Here is a 15,360-nt window from a genome sequence, read left to right as displayed (position 1 = left end):
CTGTGGTACTGCGTAAAATATATATTTATTAGTCACGTCCCACCCACAGGACGTCTGGGGCCTTGCTCAGGACCCACAGCCAGCATGTGGACCGGGTTCCAGGTCCTCCAGACCCAAGCCCCTCTGGGCTCCCACTCCCACACCTGATTTATTCACATGTTTTTACTTCATGACTTCCAGGAGATGAAATGTGAATCCAGATGGAGCCTGGATGTTATAATATTCGGTTTTTCTCAGCAGAATCAGGACCGATTATGCAGGTTTAAAAGGTACAATCTGAAACCCCCTCCCCAACTCCAGATCCAAGCAGCTTGTTTCCCACCCTGCCTCCTCTATACGGTCAGAGAGCCTGATCGGTTCTTTACAGAAACGGGAGGATTGAAGTAAAACTATAATAAGTAAGAATGTCACTGCAGCTAATGGCCCAGTGGAGCTCAGGGGGAGGGTGGGGGTCATGATGCTGAATTTCACCTCATTTCAGCGGTAGGGGTCAGGTGAGGAGGATTATGTGCTCATTAAAGCCGGAGTCTGAATGAAAGCTGAGTTCTGTTCAAAGTGCAGCCTCATAAAGCCGCTCGGATCAGCGGCTGGTTTCATAAGAGAAGCAGCTGGACCCTGTTACTCCCTCAAGCCTGCAGCATCCACCTCTGGAGACATCAGGCGCGAAGTGGACACTTTACAGATCTTCACATCAGTACAAGTGTCTAATTATTAACGCATAATTAATCATTTATTCGTGAGTGTTTGACTCAGTCAAACTCAGATAAAATCAGGTTCAGCTGGAAATCGTTTCTCTGTGCGTTCAGTCGGGAACATATGACCAGATCTGATCATTTTAAAACGAATTACATCTGCAAACTATTAACTGTAGTAAGTGGGAAGACGGGCGTCAGCTGGAGCTGAGTGATGGGGGTCAGCTGACCGACACAAAGACATTCACATGCAGACCCCGTGCAGTCCGAGCTGCTTACATAACTCGCTTAAACCTTCTGTTTTATACGGAAGCAAATGCCACGGCCTCTTTGTTAACAACACTTTATTCTGCATAAATGGAGGGCATCTGGAATTAAAGTGCATCACTAATTCAGAGAAAAGGCTCTCCGGTTGGAGTGAGGCTATCCTCAGGGTGTCACCTTGAAAGAAATCAGTGGTGACGACATTCATTCTGTTGTCTGCCTGCCAAAAGGTTTCCAGGTAGATTACAGCGTAACTCTGGGTTAGTGATGCAGCGCTTTCAGTAAGAGGGCCAATCCTCTGACGTCCAAGTTTTAATTTGGTCGTCCAAACTCTCCCCAGAATCAGTTTAGCACTCATAAAGTCACTGATTCCTTTGTAGAGCGTATCTTCTTTATCTATTTAATGTTACTAAATGTAAAAGACTGTGTGGCTAAAATACTACAATCTGAGTCAGATCACCAAACAAATATGTAATGATCTGGAATAGTTAGGCTGGCTTTTCATTTTTCTAGGGACCCAAAATTCTGGACATACTGGTCTCAGCTTTCCAGACTTTGGCATCATTATTTTAACATTCTAAAATTAGGTGGTAACAAGTGATGTGACTTTACAGGTGCAGTTCACAACTGTGAACGTACGGTGGGCATCAGTGGCCAAAATGCTTCCAGGCATAAACATGTTTCATTTGTAAATGTATTAAACAGAGCCTGATGCCAGAGTGCAATTTTTTCATTCATAATATTTTTTTTAATCTTAGTTTTTCTTTTTTCTTTTTTTTTTATAAAGCATCTTAGATTAAATCATATCCACTCTTCCACTCTTTTTTTTCATCTTTTTGGGTTTTTGTTTCTGAATTTGTACATGTACACACACAAATACAAAAAACAGTATGAGAACAGATGTGTGTCAGACAGGTTCATGCAGCTGAACTCTGAGTCTGAAACAGGATTACTCAAAGTTTAAATTATGAGTTTGCTGTCCGCTGGAGACTTCACATACAGAAAGTCAGACATAAATCTTTTCTTAGTTATAATTTCAAACTGATCAGTGATGTTGAAACATCTTCAGGAAGCTCTGTTTGTATACAAACACACATTTAGTCCTGCAGAGCGGAGCAGCTAAACAGTCTGTGTTTGTAACAACACACATTCAGAAGGTCATCTGCATGCAGGCCGGGAGGTCAGCGTCAACGTGGGCGAACAAAGCTGGATTTCATCCTGGATGACTGTTGATGGTGCAGGCTGCTGCTGACAGGCCGCTGCTCCTCTATGACTCGCATTGTTGTGCAGAAAATCAGTGTGAGTCATTGAGCACGAGGAGGACGCTGCGGAGCTGCCAACTCCCACCAGCAACAGCTGTCCACTGGGATACAAAAACACTCCTGCACAGAAACAGTCCATGGTGGCTAAAACACTTTCTACTTGGAAATGGTAGTTTAAGTATTACACAGACAGGATATATATGTATATGGTATTATTTGACCTTTTCTTTAAAAAAAGATATGACTACATTATTCAACAGTTATGATTTGTTTTGTACACTCTTGGCCCTGTTTGTTTTAGTAGTCTAATGTCTCATTTCTAACCTCATATAAACCACAGTTCCTCATCAGACATCTCAAAGTTGTATTAAGTACTGTATAGAATAGAATAGAATAGAATAGAATAGCATAGCATAGAACAGAAGAGCTTTCATTGTCATTTCTCAGTTACCTGTACATGAGAAACAAAATTGCATTTCCCTGAAACAAATGTGCTGTGCAAATAGTAAAACAGAATAAAATAGTCACAAGTAAAAGATCTACAATACAATTAAAACATCAAATGGTAAAAAACAGTAAAATAAAAACTGTGTCACAGAGATGCCAACAGCTCTGTGTGCCCTCCTAAGTGTAAATGCGCCAGGTATTTAGTCGTGGGTGGTGGTGGTGGTAGGGGACGCAGTGAGTTAACAAGTCTCCTTGCTTGAGAAAATAAACCGTATCAAATTGTATTAAACTGTATTAAATTAAAATGAATTTAAATGTTAAATAATTTGACTGCACTTTTTTTTAATAAATTGACGTTTTATCAGTTATTATTAGGGACAGACGTATTTCTATTGAAAAATCCAGTCGCCATTTTTAATGTTTTACCGCCATCTACTGGCCCGGAAAACCCCTTGCATAAAGTGAAGTTACGTCACATCCGGGAGGAGTATTCATTTTTGTTGAGTTCGACGGAGAGTCATGGCTGTTTTTAACTTTAAAATCTGCTCCCATCCGACTTTATTTTTAGAAATGTTTAACTTCCGACGTCGTGAATGGTATTTTTAGCTGGTAAGTTGCGTGAAACTGTACGTTTTACGGGGTAAAATAGTTTTGACGATGTAAAGTAGAAGAAGCGAGTTTCCCCGCGTGTCTGCTGTCACAAACGGGAACATTATTTTCTGTTTCTTCATTTTCAGTGTTTATGGGATGAACACGTGCTGTCATCGGCCCGCACAGACCTGAAAAGATGTGACTGCAGAGCTCGTGAGAAGGTGCTCCATCAGGTGTGTTTCCCCGCTTTAATCCGCGTGTTCCTGATGGAGAGTTTCATGTAAGATGCGATGTGCAGACTTCCAGCGGGGCTGAACCTGCAGTGGTTCTGTTCCTTCCTGCTAAGTCTGCCACAGAAACGTGGGGCGGTTTGAGGCCCTGCTGTGGCCCTGACACGGCAGGGTTATAGGTAAACCTCCAACAAACCCAGGTGTGAGCTCCAGGTGTAACAGGTAACCTCTCCAATACAGCATGACAGCGGTGATGTGACAAAAAGCCTGATTTAAAAGTCACGTGATTGCTGGACTCAGTTGTGAAGTCACATTTGCTTTCATGTAAATCTGATAAATGACAGCGAGTATGAACCCGTTCCAGAGGAACCGGAAACTTCAGAACCTGCAGATTAAAGCCCTGCGAACTATTGATGTTACATGTTTTAGGCTCCACATGTTTAGATTTTTATAACATTTACTGAGTTTTTCTCTTTCTGAGCAGAAATGTGGTTTCACTGCCCAGAAACGCTGCAGTTGTGTTTACGTGTTGTTTCAACATAAAAGTCTGGAGGAAATCTTCCGGTTCTTTTTTCATTCATTTCTTCTTTTAACTTTTCCACATCTGGATTGCAGCTGCAGGGATGCAGGTCAGAGGAGTACCGGTGATGAAGCAGACGATGTCCTGGATCATCATGATCAGAGGTGAAATATTACAATTTATAAATGGATATAAATGTACTTTATTAATGCAGCAAGTGAAGTTTCATTGTCCCAGCAGCCATTAGAGGCGAAACCGATAACAGAACAAATATCAAATAGAATTTATAAACAAGTAAATGGCCTGAAATTCAATGCAGAAGTGCAGGAATCACACAAATATAATGAATTCCTGCAAACCCAGCTCGTATAACGTGTAACTCCCACATACAACTACAGCGAAGTGATGAATATGTGCAGTGAAGGGTTGCATCAGAGCTCAGAATGCGTGCGTGGCTTGAACATGGCGGTGGAGGCGCTTAACGTCAGGTGCTGGACAGAAAACAGGCGGCTTGTAGTTTGAAGAGCAAATGAACAAGTTTCTTAAAACTTTATAGCACAAACCCACCGAGCCCGTCTGACGCGATCCGGCATGACCGTGTGAGGTCATTAACTTATGGCCACGTGTTGGTTAAGCAGCAGTTATGTTACTGGGTTGTTGGTTCGGTTTTAATCCTGCCTCTGATTGAAGGATGCATGACCGTTTCAGATGAAATGAATTTCATCTTTTTACAATTTTTCTTATCTGGCTGAGTTCATGAAAGACGTGGAGCATCCTTCTAGAAACACCAAGCTACGCTAGCTGCATGAATGAACCGCCTGCCAGAGATGCCCCGAGCTAGTGCAGGCACACCAGGTGGAAGATGTGGACACAGCTGAGCTAAAAGTCCCGTTTCCCTTCATGATGGATGAATCTGTCGTTACTAACACCAGGTGACCTGCTAACGTGCAGCAATGCTAATCAGATGAAAACATAACAGTTCAGGAACTCTTAAAAACTATGAAATGTGAAGAAAAATGCAGAAAGGGAATGTTTGGTCTTCGCTCTGTAGCATCTCGGCGAATAAACGCTGGACTGTGTTAACATGAGATGAAATAATCTCACAGAAAAACAAAAACCTTTGGGTCACAGTTACTGTAGAGCAAAACGTGTCCACCAGGGGGCAGAAGACAAACCACAGGTGGGTTTCAAGAGTTTTTACCATAAAATGATGCGAACGGTTTCAGAAACTATCAGATATGATGCATACGACATATTTGGGTTAAACATGATTAGAAGGTGAACATACCAGTGTTGGTGCTGGAGAGGCTCAAACCAGCAGCCTAGCGGGTTGGTTTGCTGTTAATGTGACATTTGTGTTTGTTTCAGGGTTTATGAGGATCAGCCAGCAGCTCTGCAGTCACGTGGAAAACTGGGTAATTTTCCCGTCATCCCTTTCATGTGCATCACCTGCAGCCTTCCAGCGGGGCTGAACCTGCAGTGGTTCTGTTCCTTCCTGCCAAGTCTGCCACAGAAACGAGGGGCGGTTTGAGGCCCCGCTGTGGCCCTGACACGGCAGGGTTATAGGTAAACCTCCACCAAACCCAGGTCTGAGCTCCAGCTCGGTTTCTGAGGCGTCAGGCCACGTTCATGACGTCACCGTGTCTCTGCAGGACGAGCCCCCTGCAGCTTTCCGGAGGTGGGATCACCTGGAGCCGGATCGTCAGGGTCCAGGAGGAGAACCTGACGGGGGGACAAATTCAGCTTTTCTGCCTAATTTCTTTTATTTCTTCCCAGTTTGTTTGTAACTGGTTGGAGCTTTAGTTTTCTGTAAAGCAGCGACCGGTCGTAAATGTGACGTAGAGATAAAGCTGCCAGGGTCGGGGATCTTCCTCCTGCAGCTCCTCCTCCTCGTGTGGAAATAATTCTTCATGTTTTCCATCTGCAACGAAGGAATTTCAGGAATTTTAGTTTTTAAAAGGAGTTTTATTTTCATTAGACTTTTTCTGGAGGAATTAACGAAGCATCCGTTCTGTGACAAAATAAAAGCATTTCTAATGAAAACTGCTGCATTTTATTTTCCTTTTATGTTGGAAGATGATTGACGTTTTTATAGTAAAACTGGTGCATTGACTTTTTGATTTTCTACATTTCTATATGAATATATAAACATGCATAGTTCATGTATTTGTTGCTACTCATGTTTGTGTATTAAAATGTACAAACCTTAGAAATGTGGAGGACTTGATAGTTTTTACTTCAGTATTTAAACATGTTTTTTTCTTTTATTTTTTATCTGATTCACTGAATGAACCGCTTGTTGAAAACAGATAATTCTCATGCTCCTGCTGAGGAGCCGTGCACAGAAACGCTGCAGCGTGTTTATATTTTCTACGTTCAGTCGTTTGTTTCCTAGTTTAAAAGAGAAAAATGTTTTTCTGGGCCGGCACAGAGGAGGATGTTTGTCTACGTGTAGAATTACTACCTGGAGGTGAACTCTGGACCTTCTGTCAGTTTAAATCTGTGGTTCCCAAACTTGGGGGCTGGTCCCTCGGGGGGGGGGGCGAGGTTAGACATAACTGCTAGCAACACTTGAACAAACGGAGCTGCATGTCTCAGGATGTCGGCATCATGAAGCCAAGCGTCTCATCCTGAGCACGGAGGAAACTCCTCAGCTGTCCCATGACGCAGCATGGTCTCACCGGAAGCAGAGTTTCCAGGCTCACCGCCTCGCGCTGCAGCAGAGCTGATTCCGGTTTAACTGCAGTTAACGAAGCAGCAGCCAGGAAACTAAACTCGGTTTCAGTTCTTCCTACGTTTCTTTTGAGGCATCGGGGGGCTGGACAGAAGTGAGGTTGATGAAAAAAAGCCCCGCACTGGTTTAAGTAGAGCTAAAGGTTAAGTATTTAATAAAAATAAAAAAGTTTCAAGAGATTTTATTTTGTAAATTCTGGGGCGGACATGACGTCACTAGTTTCTGTTTCTCTGAACAACCTGAAGAAGACATAAAAAGTAAAGTTAGTAACCTGTGTGAGAGCGAGCGTGCGCGCGCAGCCTCGGCCTACCTGCACCTGCTACTAATTACTGTGGAGAAATCTTGGAGAAATCTTGACCGTCACCTGCACGCGCCGTTTTCTGACGGTTTTCAGGCGGAATTCTGAAACTTGGAGTTTCTTTCACTCTTTTCTTCCTACATGTTCCACTCGTTCCTACCTGAAGAGCCTCAACTCACCTGACGGCTGCGTTCACTTCCGGTGAGACGTTTAATGAAGCTCACAACGATGAAAGTTAAACTTTCCTCACCTTTATGGACGTTCTGAACATTTTATTAGTTTGTGGATTTAGTTTAATGGACGTTTATTGAGAAATTAACCCATAACCATCAAAGAGTTGAACAGAAAAGAGGCCGTGAAGAAAAATGGCTAAAAGCTGAGACAGAAGTTTCTGTAGATGATTAACGTGAGTTTATTTATGAACGTGATGATATAAATCTTCCACTGTAGAGACGCCTGGAGGAGTTAGCTTGACGTTAGCTTGACGTTAGCTTGTTTTCCTCTGGTTAGCCAGATTCGCGCCCCCTGGTGGTCGTTACTGGGAATGCACTCAATGTGGCAACAAACCGTTTACTCAAATTTAATTTCACAAAGCAAATAATTTAAAATCAGCAAATTAATCAGTTTTCTGCCGCTTTTTTTTTTTTTTTTTACCCCGTTTCTAATTTAACGTTTATTATACCTGTAACATAAATCAATATAAATAAGTTAAATGAGTATATATGTAAAATAAGCAAACATCTAAATGGATAAAATAAATTAATATGAAGTGTATTTAATTTAAATTTATTGAACATATGAATTTCATTGATATGTTTACAAATAAAATTGTTTGAAAATGATTAAATGTTAATATTAAAAAAAGAATTAGTCAATCTATTAGTGAAGTTTATATTTATAGTTCTATTTTCCAAGTTATTGATTTTATTATATTTGTAACCATGTCTATATCTGATCAGTTTTCTACTTTTTCATTATTTTCCCAAGAAAAAGATGAAAATAATTTGAAATATTTACATGTAAATATGGATAAAGATTTTCATCTTTTGGTGCATTTATATAAAATACAATATTTTTTCCAATATATTTTTTCCTTTCATTCCTGTTTTATTTGACCTGTTTCAGAGATATGTAAAAATGCAAGTTACCAGTTCCAGTCCAACCTCAGGCACAACAACATCAGCAGGAGATTAAAGTGCAAAATAACCAGAAAAATGTTCAGAAATATGATTGTTCCCAGACAAAGTTACACAAGTAAAAGCTGAAGCATGTTGTTCCAACAGATAAACACGTTTTAGGTTCAGCATCTCCCTTCAACAGGAACATTTTAATGATCATTTTACAGCTCATAGCTTGTGTTTATAAGTGAGAACCATCTGGTCTGAACCAGCAGCTTCTCTCAGATCAATTCTCCTTTTTTTTGTTTAATGTTGGTTTGCTTCAGAAAATAAAACAAAAGCACTGATCTGTTTTTCTGCTGACGGCTTCTGATCCTCAGATGGAATTCCAGGTGGAGGCGACAGTTCACGTGGCTCATTTCCGGGACGAGGCGGCGGCGTTGGCGCTCCTCAAGTCACATGGCTTCAAACTGAAGGATGTGGGCGGCGGTCAGGTGTGTGTCAAAGGTTGTTTTCAGCAGCTTCGAGCTGTGAAGGTCCGTTTGGAGCAGCTCGAGCAGACCGAGTCCACGCCACGTTCGTCCTCTCCTGGCCCAACCGTTTCCCCCGGAGCCATTTCCAGATACTACAGTAAAACCGGCGGCGGAGCCAGGACTCAGTCCAGAGTCCAGCCTGCTCCATCTTCACCCTCCTCCTCCTCATCCCAGCGGCGTCCAGCATCCTGGGACAGCGGAAGTGAGACGTTTGTTGTTGATCTGTATGTGTTCATGTATGCTCAATGGTACAGGAATGAAGCCCTGCAGGCCATCCAGGACCGCCACGAAGCCACAATGAGGATGCAGGAAGTTGGAGACAGCATCAGCATCACTTTGAAGGGGAAGTACTGCAAGATGGCCGCCAGGACTCTGCAGGGACTCCTTCATGATCTTAGCCAGTCCCTGCGCACACAGGAAGTCCTTCTGAGGGACGCACGCCAACACGGAGCACCGCTTTTAGCTAAACTCGGGAAAAACCCCACCGTCATGGGTCCGGTTCTGGTGTGTGAGACAGATGACAGACTCTACCTCGTGGGCCCGTCCAAACAGAGCTACGAGCTGAAGCAGAGGCTGCTGGGAAGGTCGGCCGACCAATCAGGACGCAAAGGAAGGAGCATGTCTCTGCCACCAGCCAACAGGAGGAGCCCAGGAAGAGGAGGAGCTGCAGGCGACTCCACATCTCCGGATGACAGACCACCGGGTGCTGCTGCTCCGGGTCAGGCCGGACCTCTGAGGAGCTTTTTCAAACCCAAACACGACGAGAAGAAGAGGAGCGGGTTGATGAAGAGAATGCAGACGTTCGTAATGAAAAGGTTCAGTCGAAGTTCAGTCCAAAAGAAATCAGATGGAAGGAAAATTGAAGGAAAACCACGTCACTGAATTCCTCTGATATTAAAGTTTATTTATACAAAACCTGGAAACTACGTTTGTCGTGTCAGAACTCTTTAATAAAGAATCAACAAGTCTGATTTAAATCCGGTCCAACCAGTCTGTTTCAGCCCCAGTTCCACCACTTCCACCATCACCAGTCCCAGGAGCGGTGGTGTGTATCTCTGTGGGGTAAATGTGATGGATATTTAACCCTTTAGATGATCTACAGAAGTTTTCCAGCACTTCTATCCCGTCCAGGAGGTTTACAATCCAGCCACTAAATGTAGTTTTATTCAGAGACTCTATCTGGTAAATCCACAATGATCCATGATAACAGCATTATTTATCACATTTCACCATAAAAACATCACCATCACTACTATGTTGCTAAGAGACCTCTATTTAGACCTGGACATGATGATGAAGCCACTTCCTGCCAGACTTTCCACCAATCAGAGAGCTTAGATTGACGGTAACGTCCAATCAGGAGCAGCCAAAGATCAACCAGTGAGCAGAAAGTTCTATGTGTGTGTGAAAAGAAGAAAAATAATGCTCCAGACTGGGAGCCGGTTCCACAGAGAGCATCTGAGAACTGAAGGTTCCAGAAACCACCAGTAAACCTGAAATCTGGAATTCTGAGGTCTTTTGGATCCGGTGGGTCCGGGTCACTGAGAGTTTTATATGTGAGGAGAATTTTTAGATTCGATTCTGGGTTTAACCGGAAGCTGAAGAAGAGAAGATAAAACTGGAGAAATATGACCTCAGGTGATGATCCTGCTGCAGCATTTTGGATCAGATGGAGACTTTTGAAATGAAAAACTTTATTACTCCCACAGAAGAATGTAAATGTACATCTGGCTGCATCAGTAAAGTTCTAAATGTAGGAAAAGACGTTTGATGTGTTAATAAATCTGTTAAATCGTCATGTGATGGAGACCTGGCACCAAATAAACACCAAATAAAAACCAAATAAACACTAAATAAACACCAAATAAAAACCAAATAAACACTAAATAAACACCAAATAAAAACCAAATAAACACCAAATAAAAACCAAATAAACACCAAATAAACACTAAATAAACACCAAATAAACACTAAATAAACACCAAATAAAAACCAAATAAACACCAAATAAAAACCAAATAAACACCAAATAAACACTAAAACACCAAATAAACACTAAATAAACACCAAATAAAAACCAAATAAACACTTAATAAACACCAAATAAAAACCAAATAAACACTAAATAAACACCAAATAAAAACTAAACACCAAATAAAAACCAAGTAAACACTAAATAAACACCAAATAAACACTAAATAAACAGCAAATAAACACTAAATAAACAGCAAATAAATACCAAATAAACAGCAAATAAATACCAAATAAACAGCAAATAAATACCAAATAAACACTAAATAAACACTAAATAAACACCAAATAAACACTAAATAAACACCAAATAAAAACCAAATAACCACCAAATGAACACTAAATAAACACCAAATAAACACTAAATAAACACCAAATAAAAACCAAATAAACACCAAATAAAAACCAAATAAACACTAAATAAACACCAAATAAAAACCAAATAAACACCAAATAAACACTAAAACACCAAATAAACACTAAATAAACACCAAATAAAAACCAAATAAACACTAAATAAACACCAAATAAAAACCAAATAAACACTAAATAAACACCAAATAAAAACCAAATAAACACCAAATAAGCACTAAATAAACACCAAATAAACACCAAATAAACACTAAACACCAAATAAAAACCAAGTAAACACTAAATAAACACCAAATAAACACTAAATAAACACCAAATAAACACTAAATAAACAGCAAATAAATACCAAATAAACAGCAAATAAATACCAAATAAACACCAAATAAACACTAAATAAACAGCAAATAAACACCAAATAAACACTAAATAAACACCAAATAAACACTAAATAAACAGCAAATAAATACCAAATAAACACTAAATAAACACTAAATAAACAGCAAATAAATACCAAATAAACACTAAATAAATACCAAATAAACACTAAATAAACACCAAATAAAAACCAAATAAGCACCAAATAAACACTAAATAAGCACCAAATAAACACTAAATAAACAGCAAATAAATACCAAATAAACACCAAATAAACACTAAATAAACAGCAAATAAATACCAAATAAACACCAAATAAACACTAAATAAAAGCCAAATAAATACCAAATAAACACTAAATAAATACCAAATAAACACTAAATAAACAGCAAATAAATACCAAATAAACACCAAATAAACAGCAAATAAATACCAAATAAACACCAAATAAACACCAAATAAATACCAAATAAACACTAAATAAATACCAAATAAACACTAAATAAACAGCAAATAAATACCAAATAAACACTAAATAAACACCAAATAAACACTAAATAAACAGCAAATAAATACCAAATAAACACTAAATAAACACTAAATAAATACCAAATAAACACTAAATAAACAGCAAATAAATACCAAATAAACACCAAATAAACACTAAATAAACACCAAATAAACACTAAATAAACAGCAAATAAATACCAAATAAACACTAAATAAATACCAAATAAACACTAAATAAACAGCAAATAAATACCAAATAAACACCAAATAAACACTAAATAAACACCAAATAAACAGCAAATAAACAGCAAATAAACACTAAATAAACACCAAGTAAACAGCAAATAAATACCAAATAAACACCAAATAAACAGCAAATAAATACCAAATAAACACCAAATAAACACTAAATAAACAGCAAATAAATACCAAATAAACACCAAATAAACACTAAATAAACAGCAAATAAATACCAAATAAACACCAAATAAACACTAAATAAACAGCAAATAAATACCAAATAAACACCAAATAAACACTAAATAAACAGCAAATAAATACCAAATAAACACCAAATAAACACTAAATAAACAGCAAATAAATACTAAATAAACACCAAATAAACAGCAAATAAACACTAAATAAACAGCAAATAAATACCAAATAAATACCAAATAAACAGCAAGTAAATACCAAATAAACACCAAATAAACACCAAATAAATACCAAATAAACACCAAATAAACACTAAATAAACACCAAATAAACAGCAAATAAACAGCAAATAAACACCATGTAAACAGCAAATAAATACCAAATAAACACCAAATAAACAGCAAATAAATACCAAATAAACACCAAATAAACACTAAATAAACAGCAAATAAATACCAAATAAACACCAAATAAACACTAAATAAACAGCAAATAAATACCAAATAAACACCAAATAAACACTAAATAAACAGCAAATAAATACCAAATAAACACCAAATAAACACTAAATAAACAGCAAATAAATACCAAATAAACACCAAATAAACACTAAATAAACAGCAAATAAATACTAAATAAACACCAAATAAACAGCAAATAAACCCTAAATAAACAGCAAATAAATACCAAATAAATACCAAATAAACAGCAAATAAATACCAAATAAACACCAAATAAACACCAAATAAATACCAAATAAACACTAAATAAACAGCAAATAAACACTAAATAAACACCAAATAAACACTAAATAAACACCAAATAAATACCAAATAAACAGCAAATAAATACCAAATAAACACCAAATAAACAGCAAATAAACACTAAATAAACAGCAAATAAACACTAAATAAACACTATCAGACCTCCTGCTTTCTGTGTGTCCTTCCTCATTCTTCATAACCAGGACTGGTCCAGATTCCCAGGGTCAGGGATCGTCTCTGATCCTCCTCGCTCCTCATCCTCTGCATGCTGGCACAGCGCCAAGGTGTCCAGTGGGTTTACACACTACGAAATGCTTTGGTTCAGGTGTGTGTTGTTGTTGTCATGGTTATTTATCTACTGGATCTTTGGCTTCTTTTCCTTTTTTCTCCTTTTCTCCTTCTCTCCATTCTTCTTTTTTCTGTCCCCTCCCGTCAGGTCCAGCAAGATTACATAAATTCCGTAATTCGAAATAAATCAATAAAATAAGATTAAGAGGAGCCTTTTACCTGTAAAGCTCCTCTTGGCAAAGCAGATTTCTTCAGCCCGACAGCAGCCAGACCATCATTCTGCCGCCACCGTGCTGCACAGGACAAGGTAAAAAACAAAGAAAAACCAGGTCCACCATGGATCTGGCCTGCAGGGTGAATTTGATAAATATGAAAATAAAAGATATTAAAAGTAACTAATACTCTAATAAAAGTAACTGTAATCTAATGATTCTAGGTGAGGTTTCATGTTTCCTCTTTAAATAGAAAACATTTCCAGGTCCGGAGGAGAACTTGTTCCATGTTTTCCATCTGTCTGACTTCAGCTTGTATGATGAGCTGAGTCAGTTCAGGGGCTCAGGGTTACTACACGCATGTGGAAATGTACACGTATGTAGATACCTGGACGCGGCGGCCATTTAATTCCAGATACCTGGAATCTAATTCCAGGTATCTGGAATTAAATGAGGGCGGACAGACGGATGGATGGATGAATAATGAAAAGAAAAAAATCCACCAACAGCATCGATGGAAGAGGAAACTGATGAGAGGGGTCATGAGGAGGAAGTTCTGATGATCTGAAGCCGGCTGACTGGATGTCGTCATGACGGTAAACCAGCTGAAGGCTCTGCATCAGGAAGGAGGTTCCCAGTTTAACGCGCTGCATTTCCAGTCAGACAGACACCAGTTGGAACAGAGCGGCTCTGATTACACTCGGGTTGTTTGAGAGGAGTTTCCTACAGCTTGGTGCTCAGTTCACCCAGATGGAACCAGTTTAAGCTCTATTTCTGGACCAGCTTGCTAGGGAGCCTTTAAGTCAACCTTCAGACTGAAAGTGAAATGAATAAACCTTTATAACATTAGTGGGTCACACTCTGAAAACATCCCCGTCCATTCAACTGGAAAACGCGGACATTTGGGAACTTGACTCAAGGATGTAGCTGCATCAGCGGAGAGATGAAGTCAAACTGCAGGAACTTGTTGAGGAGCATAAATTCGCTCTCTGCTTGGGTACATGCTGGCTTCTGAAGGTTTTACTGATGTGATTTAACATCTTCACTCCTTCAGTGAGACTGAAAGAGTTTCAAGGGTTGATATAATTCTTTAGAACAATGAAGGATTAATGAGGTTTTTACCTCCAGTTACAAACAGGAAAGATGAGGAAAGGTTGTTGTTCTTGGGTATAGTTTTGTTTTCTCTCTCTACATCTTAAACCTTAAAACTCCACCAGATCTCTAGCATCCTTGAGGTCCATCTCCTCCTCCACCAGGAGCAGTGGTGTGTCCACGTCACTGAATTCCTCTGATATTAAAGTTTATTTATACAAAACCTGGAAACTACGTTTGTCGTGTCAGAACTCTTTAATAAAGAATCAACAAGTCTGATTTAAATCCGGTCCAACCAGTCTGTTTCAGCCCCAGTTCTACCACTTCCACCATCACCAGTCCCAGCAGCGGTGGTGTGTGTCTCTGTGGGGTAAATGTGATGGATATTTAACCCTTTAGCTGATCTACAGAAGTTTTCCAGCATTTCTATCCCGTCCAGGAGGTTTACAATCCAGCCACTAAATGTAGTTTTATTCAGAGACTCTATCTGGTAAATCCACAATGATCCATGATAACAGCATTATTTATCCAAAAATGAAAATAAAAAGACTTTGTTTTAGGGGTTAAACCAAACACGCCTCCAACTAAAGGA

The 15,360-nt window shown here is 39.1% G+C and overlaps 1 protein-coding gene, 1 long non-coding RNA gene and 2 other non-coding genes across 8 annotated transcripts; all 4 read left to right on the top strand.

Annotated features, from left to right (window-relative positions):
* Window positions 1–3,136: 3,136 nt before the first annotated feature.
* Window positions 3,137–6,219, top strand: LOC121656801. 3 transcript variants are annotated; one of them, XR_006013471.1, is made up of 4 exons: window positions 3,137–3,274; window positions 3,403–3,489; window positions 4,102–4,170; window positions 5,375–6,219. It is a non-coding gene; the product is annotated as an uncharacterized LOC121656801 (long non-coding RNA). The 3 variants fall into 3 exon arrangements; XR_006013472.1 differs by having other exon boundaries at window positions 3,156–3,291; XR_006013470.1 differs by having other exon boundaries at window positions 3,156–3,305.
* LOC121628386 lies at window positions 3,549–3,682 on the top strand. The gene has a single exon (XR_006008159.1). It is a non-coding gene; the product is annotated as a small nucleolar RNA SNORA9 (small nucleolar RNA).
* LOC121628387 lies at window positions 5,456–5,589 on the top strand. Its single transcript, XR_006008160.1, has one exon. It is a non-coding gene; the product is annotated as a small nucleolar RNA SNORA9 (small nucleolar RNA).
* Window positions 6,220–6,973: 754 nt separating the features above from the next.
* LOC121656800 lies at window positions 6,974–15,146 on the top strand. Of its 3 annotated transcripts, none has more exons than XR_006013469.1 (3): window positions 6,974–7,239; window positions 8,537–9,665; window positions 15,053–15,118. XR_006013469.1 is itself a non-coding variant. In XM_042011951.1 (3 exons), the coding sequence occupies exon 2, from the start codon at window positions 8,537–8,539 to the stop codon at window positions 9,569–9,571; it is 1,035 nt and encodes a 344-aa protein (XP_041867885.1). In that variant the 5' UTR covers window positions 6,974–7,239; the 3' UTR covers window positions 9,572–9,589; window positions 14,977–15,146. The 3 variants fall into 3 exon arrangements, 2 of the variants coding, with proteins under 2 accessions (XP_041867885.1, XP_041867884.1); XM_042011951.1 differs by having other exon boundaries at window positions 8,537–9,589; window positions 14,977–15,146; XM_042011950.1 differs by lacking the exon at window positions 15,053–15,118 and having other exon boundaries at window positions 8,537–9,848.
* Window positions 15,147–15,360: the final 214 nt, after the last annotated feature.

Source organism: Melanotaenia boesemani, chromosome 17 (assembly GCF_017639745.1).
Source record: "Melanotaenia boesemani isolate fMelBoe1 chromosome 17, fMelBoe1.pri, whole genome shotgun sequence".
Lineage (NCBI taxonomy): Eukaryota > Metazoa > Chordata > Actinopteri > Atheriniformes > Melanotaeniidae > Melanotaenia > Melanotaenia boesemani.
The sequence above is the reverse complement of the archived record's forward strand: the minus strand, read 5'-3'. Positions and strand labels throughout refer to the sequence as shown.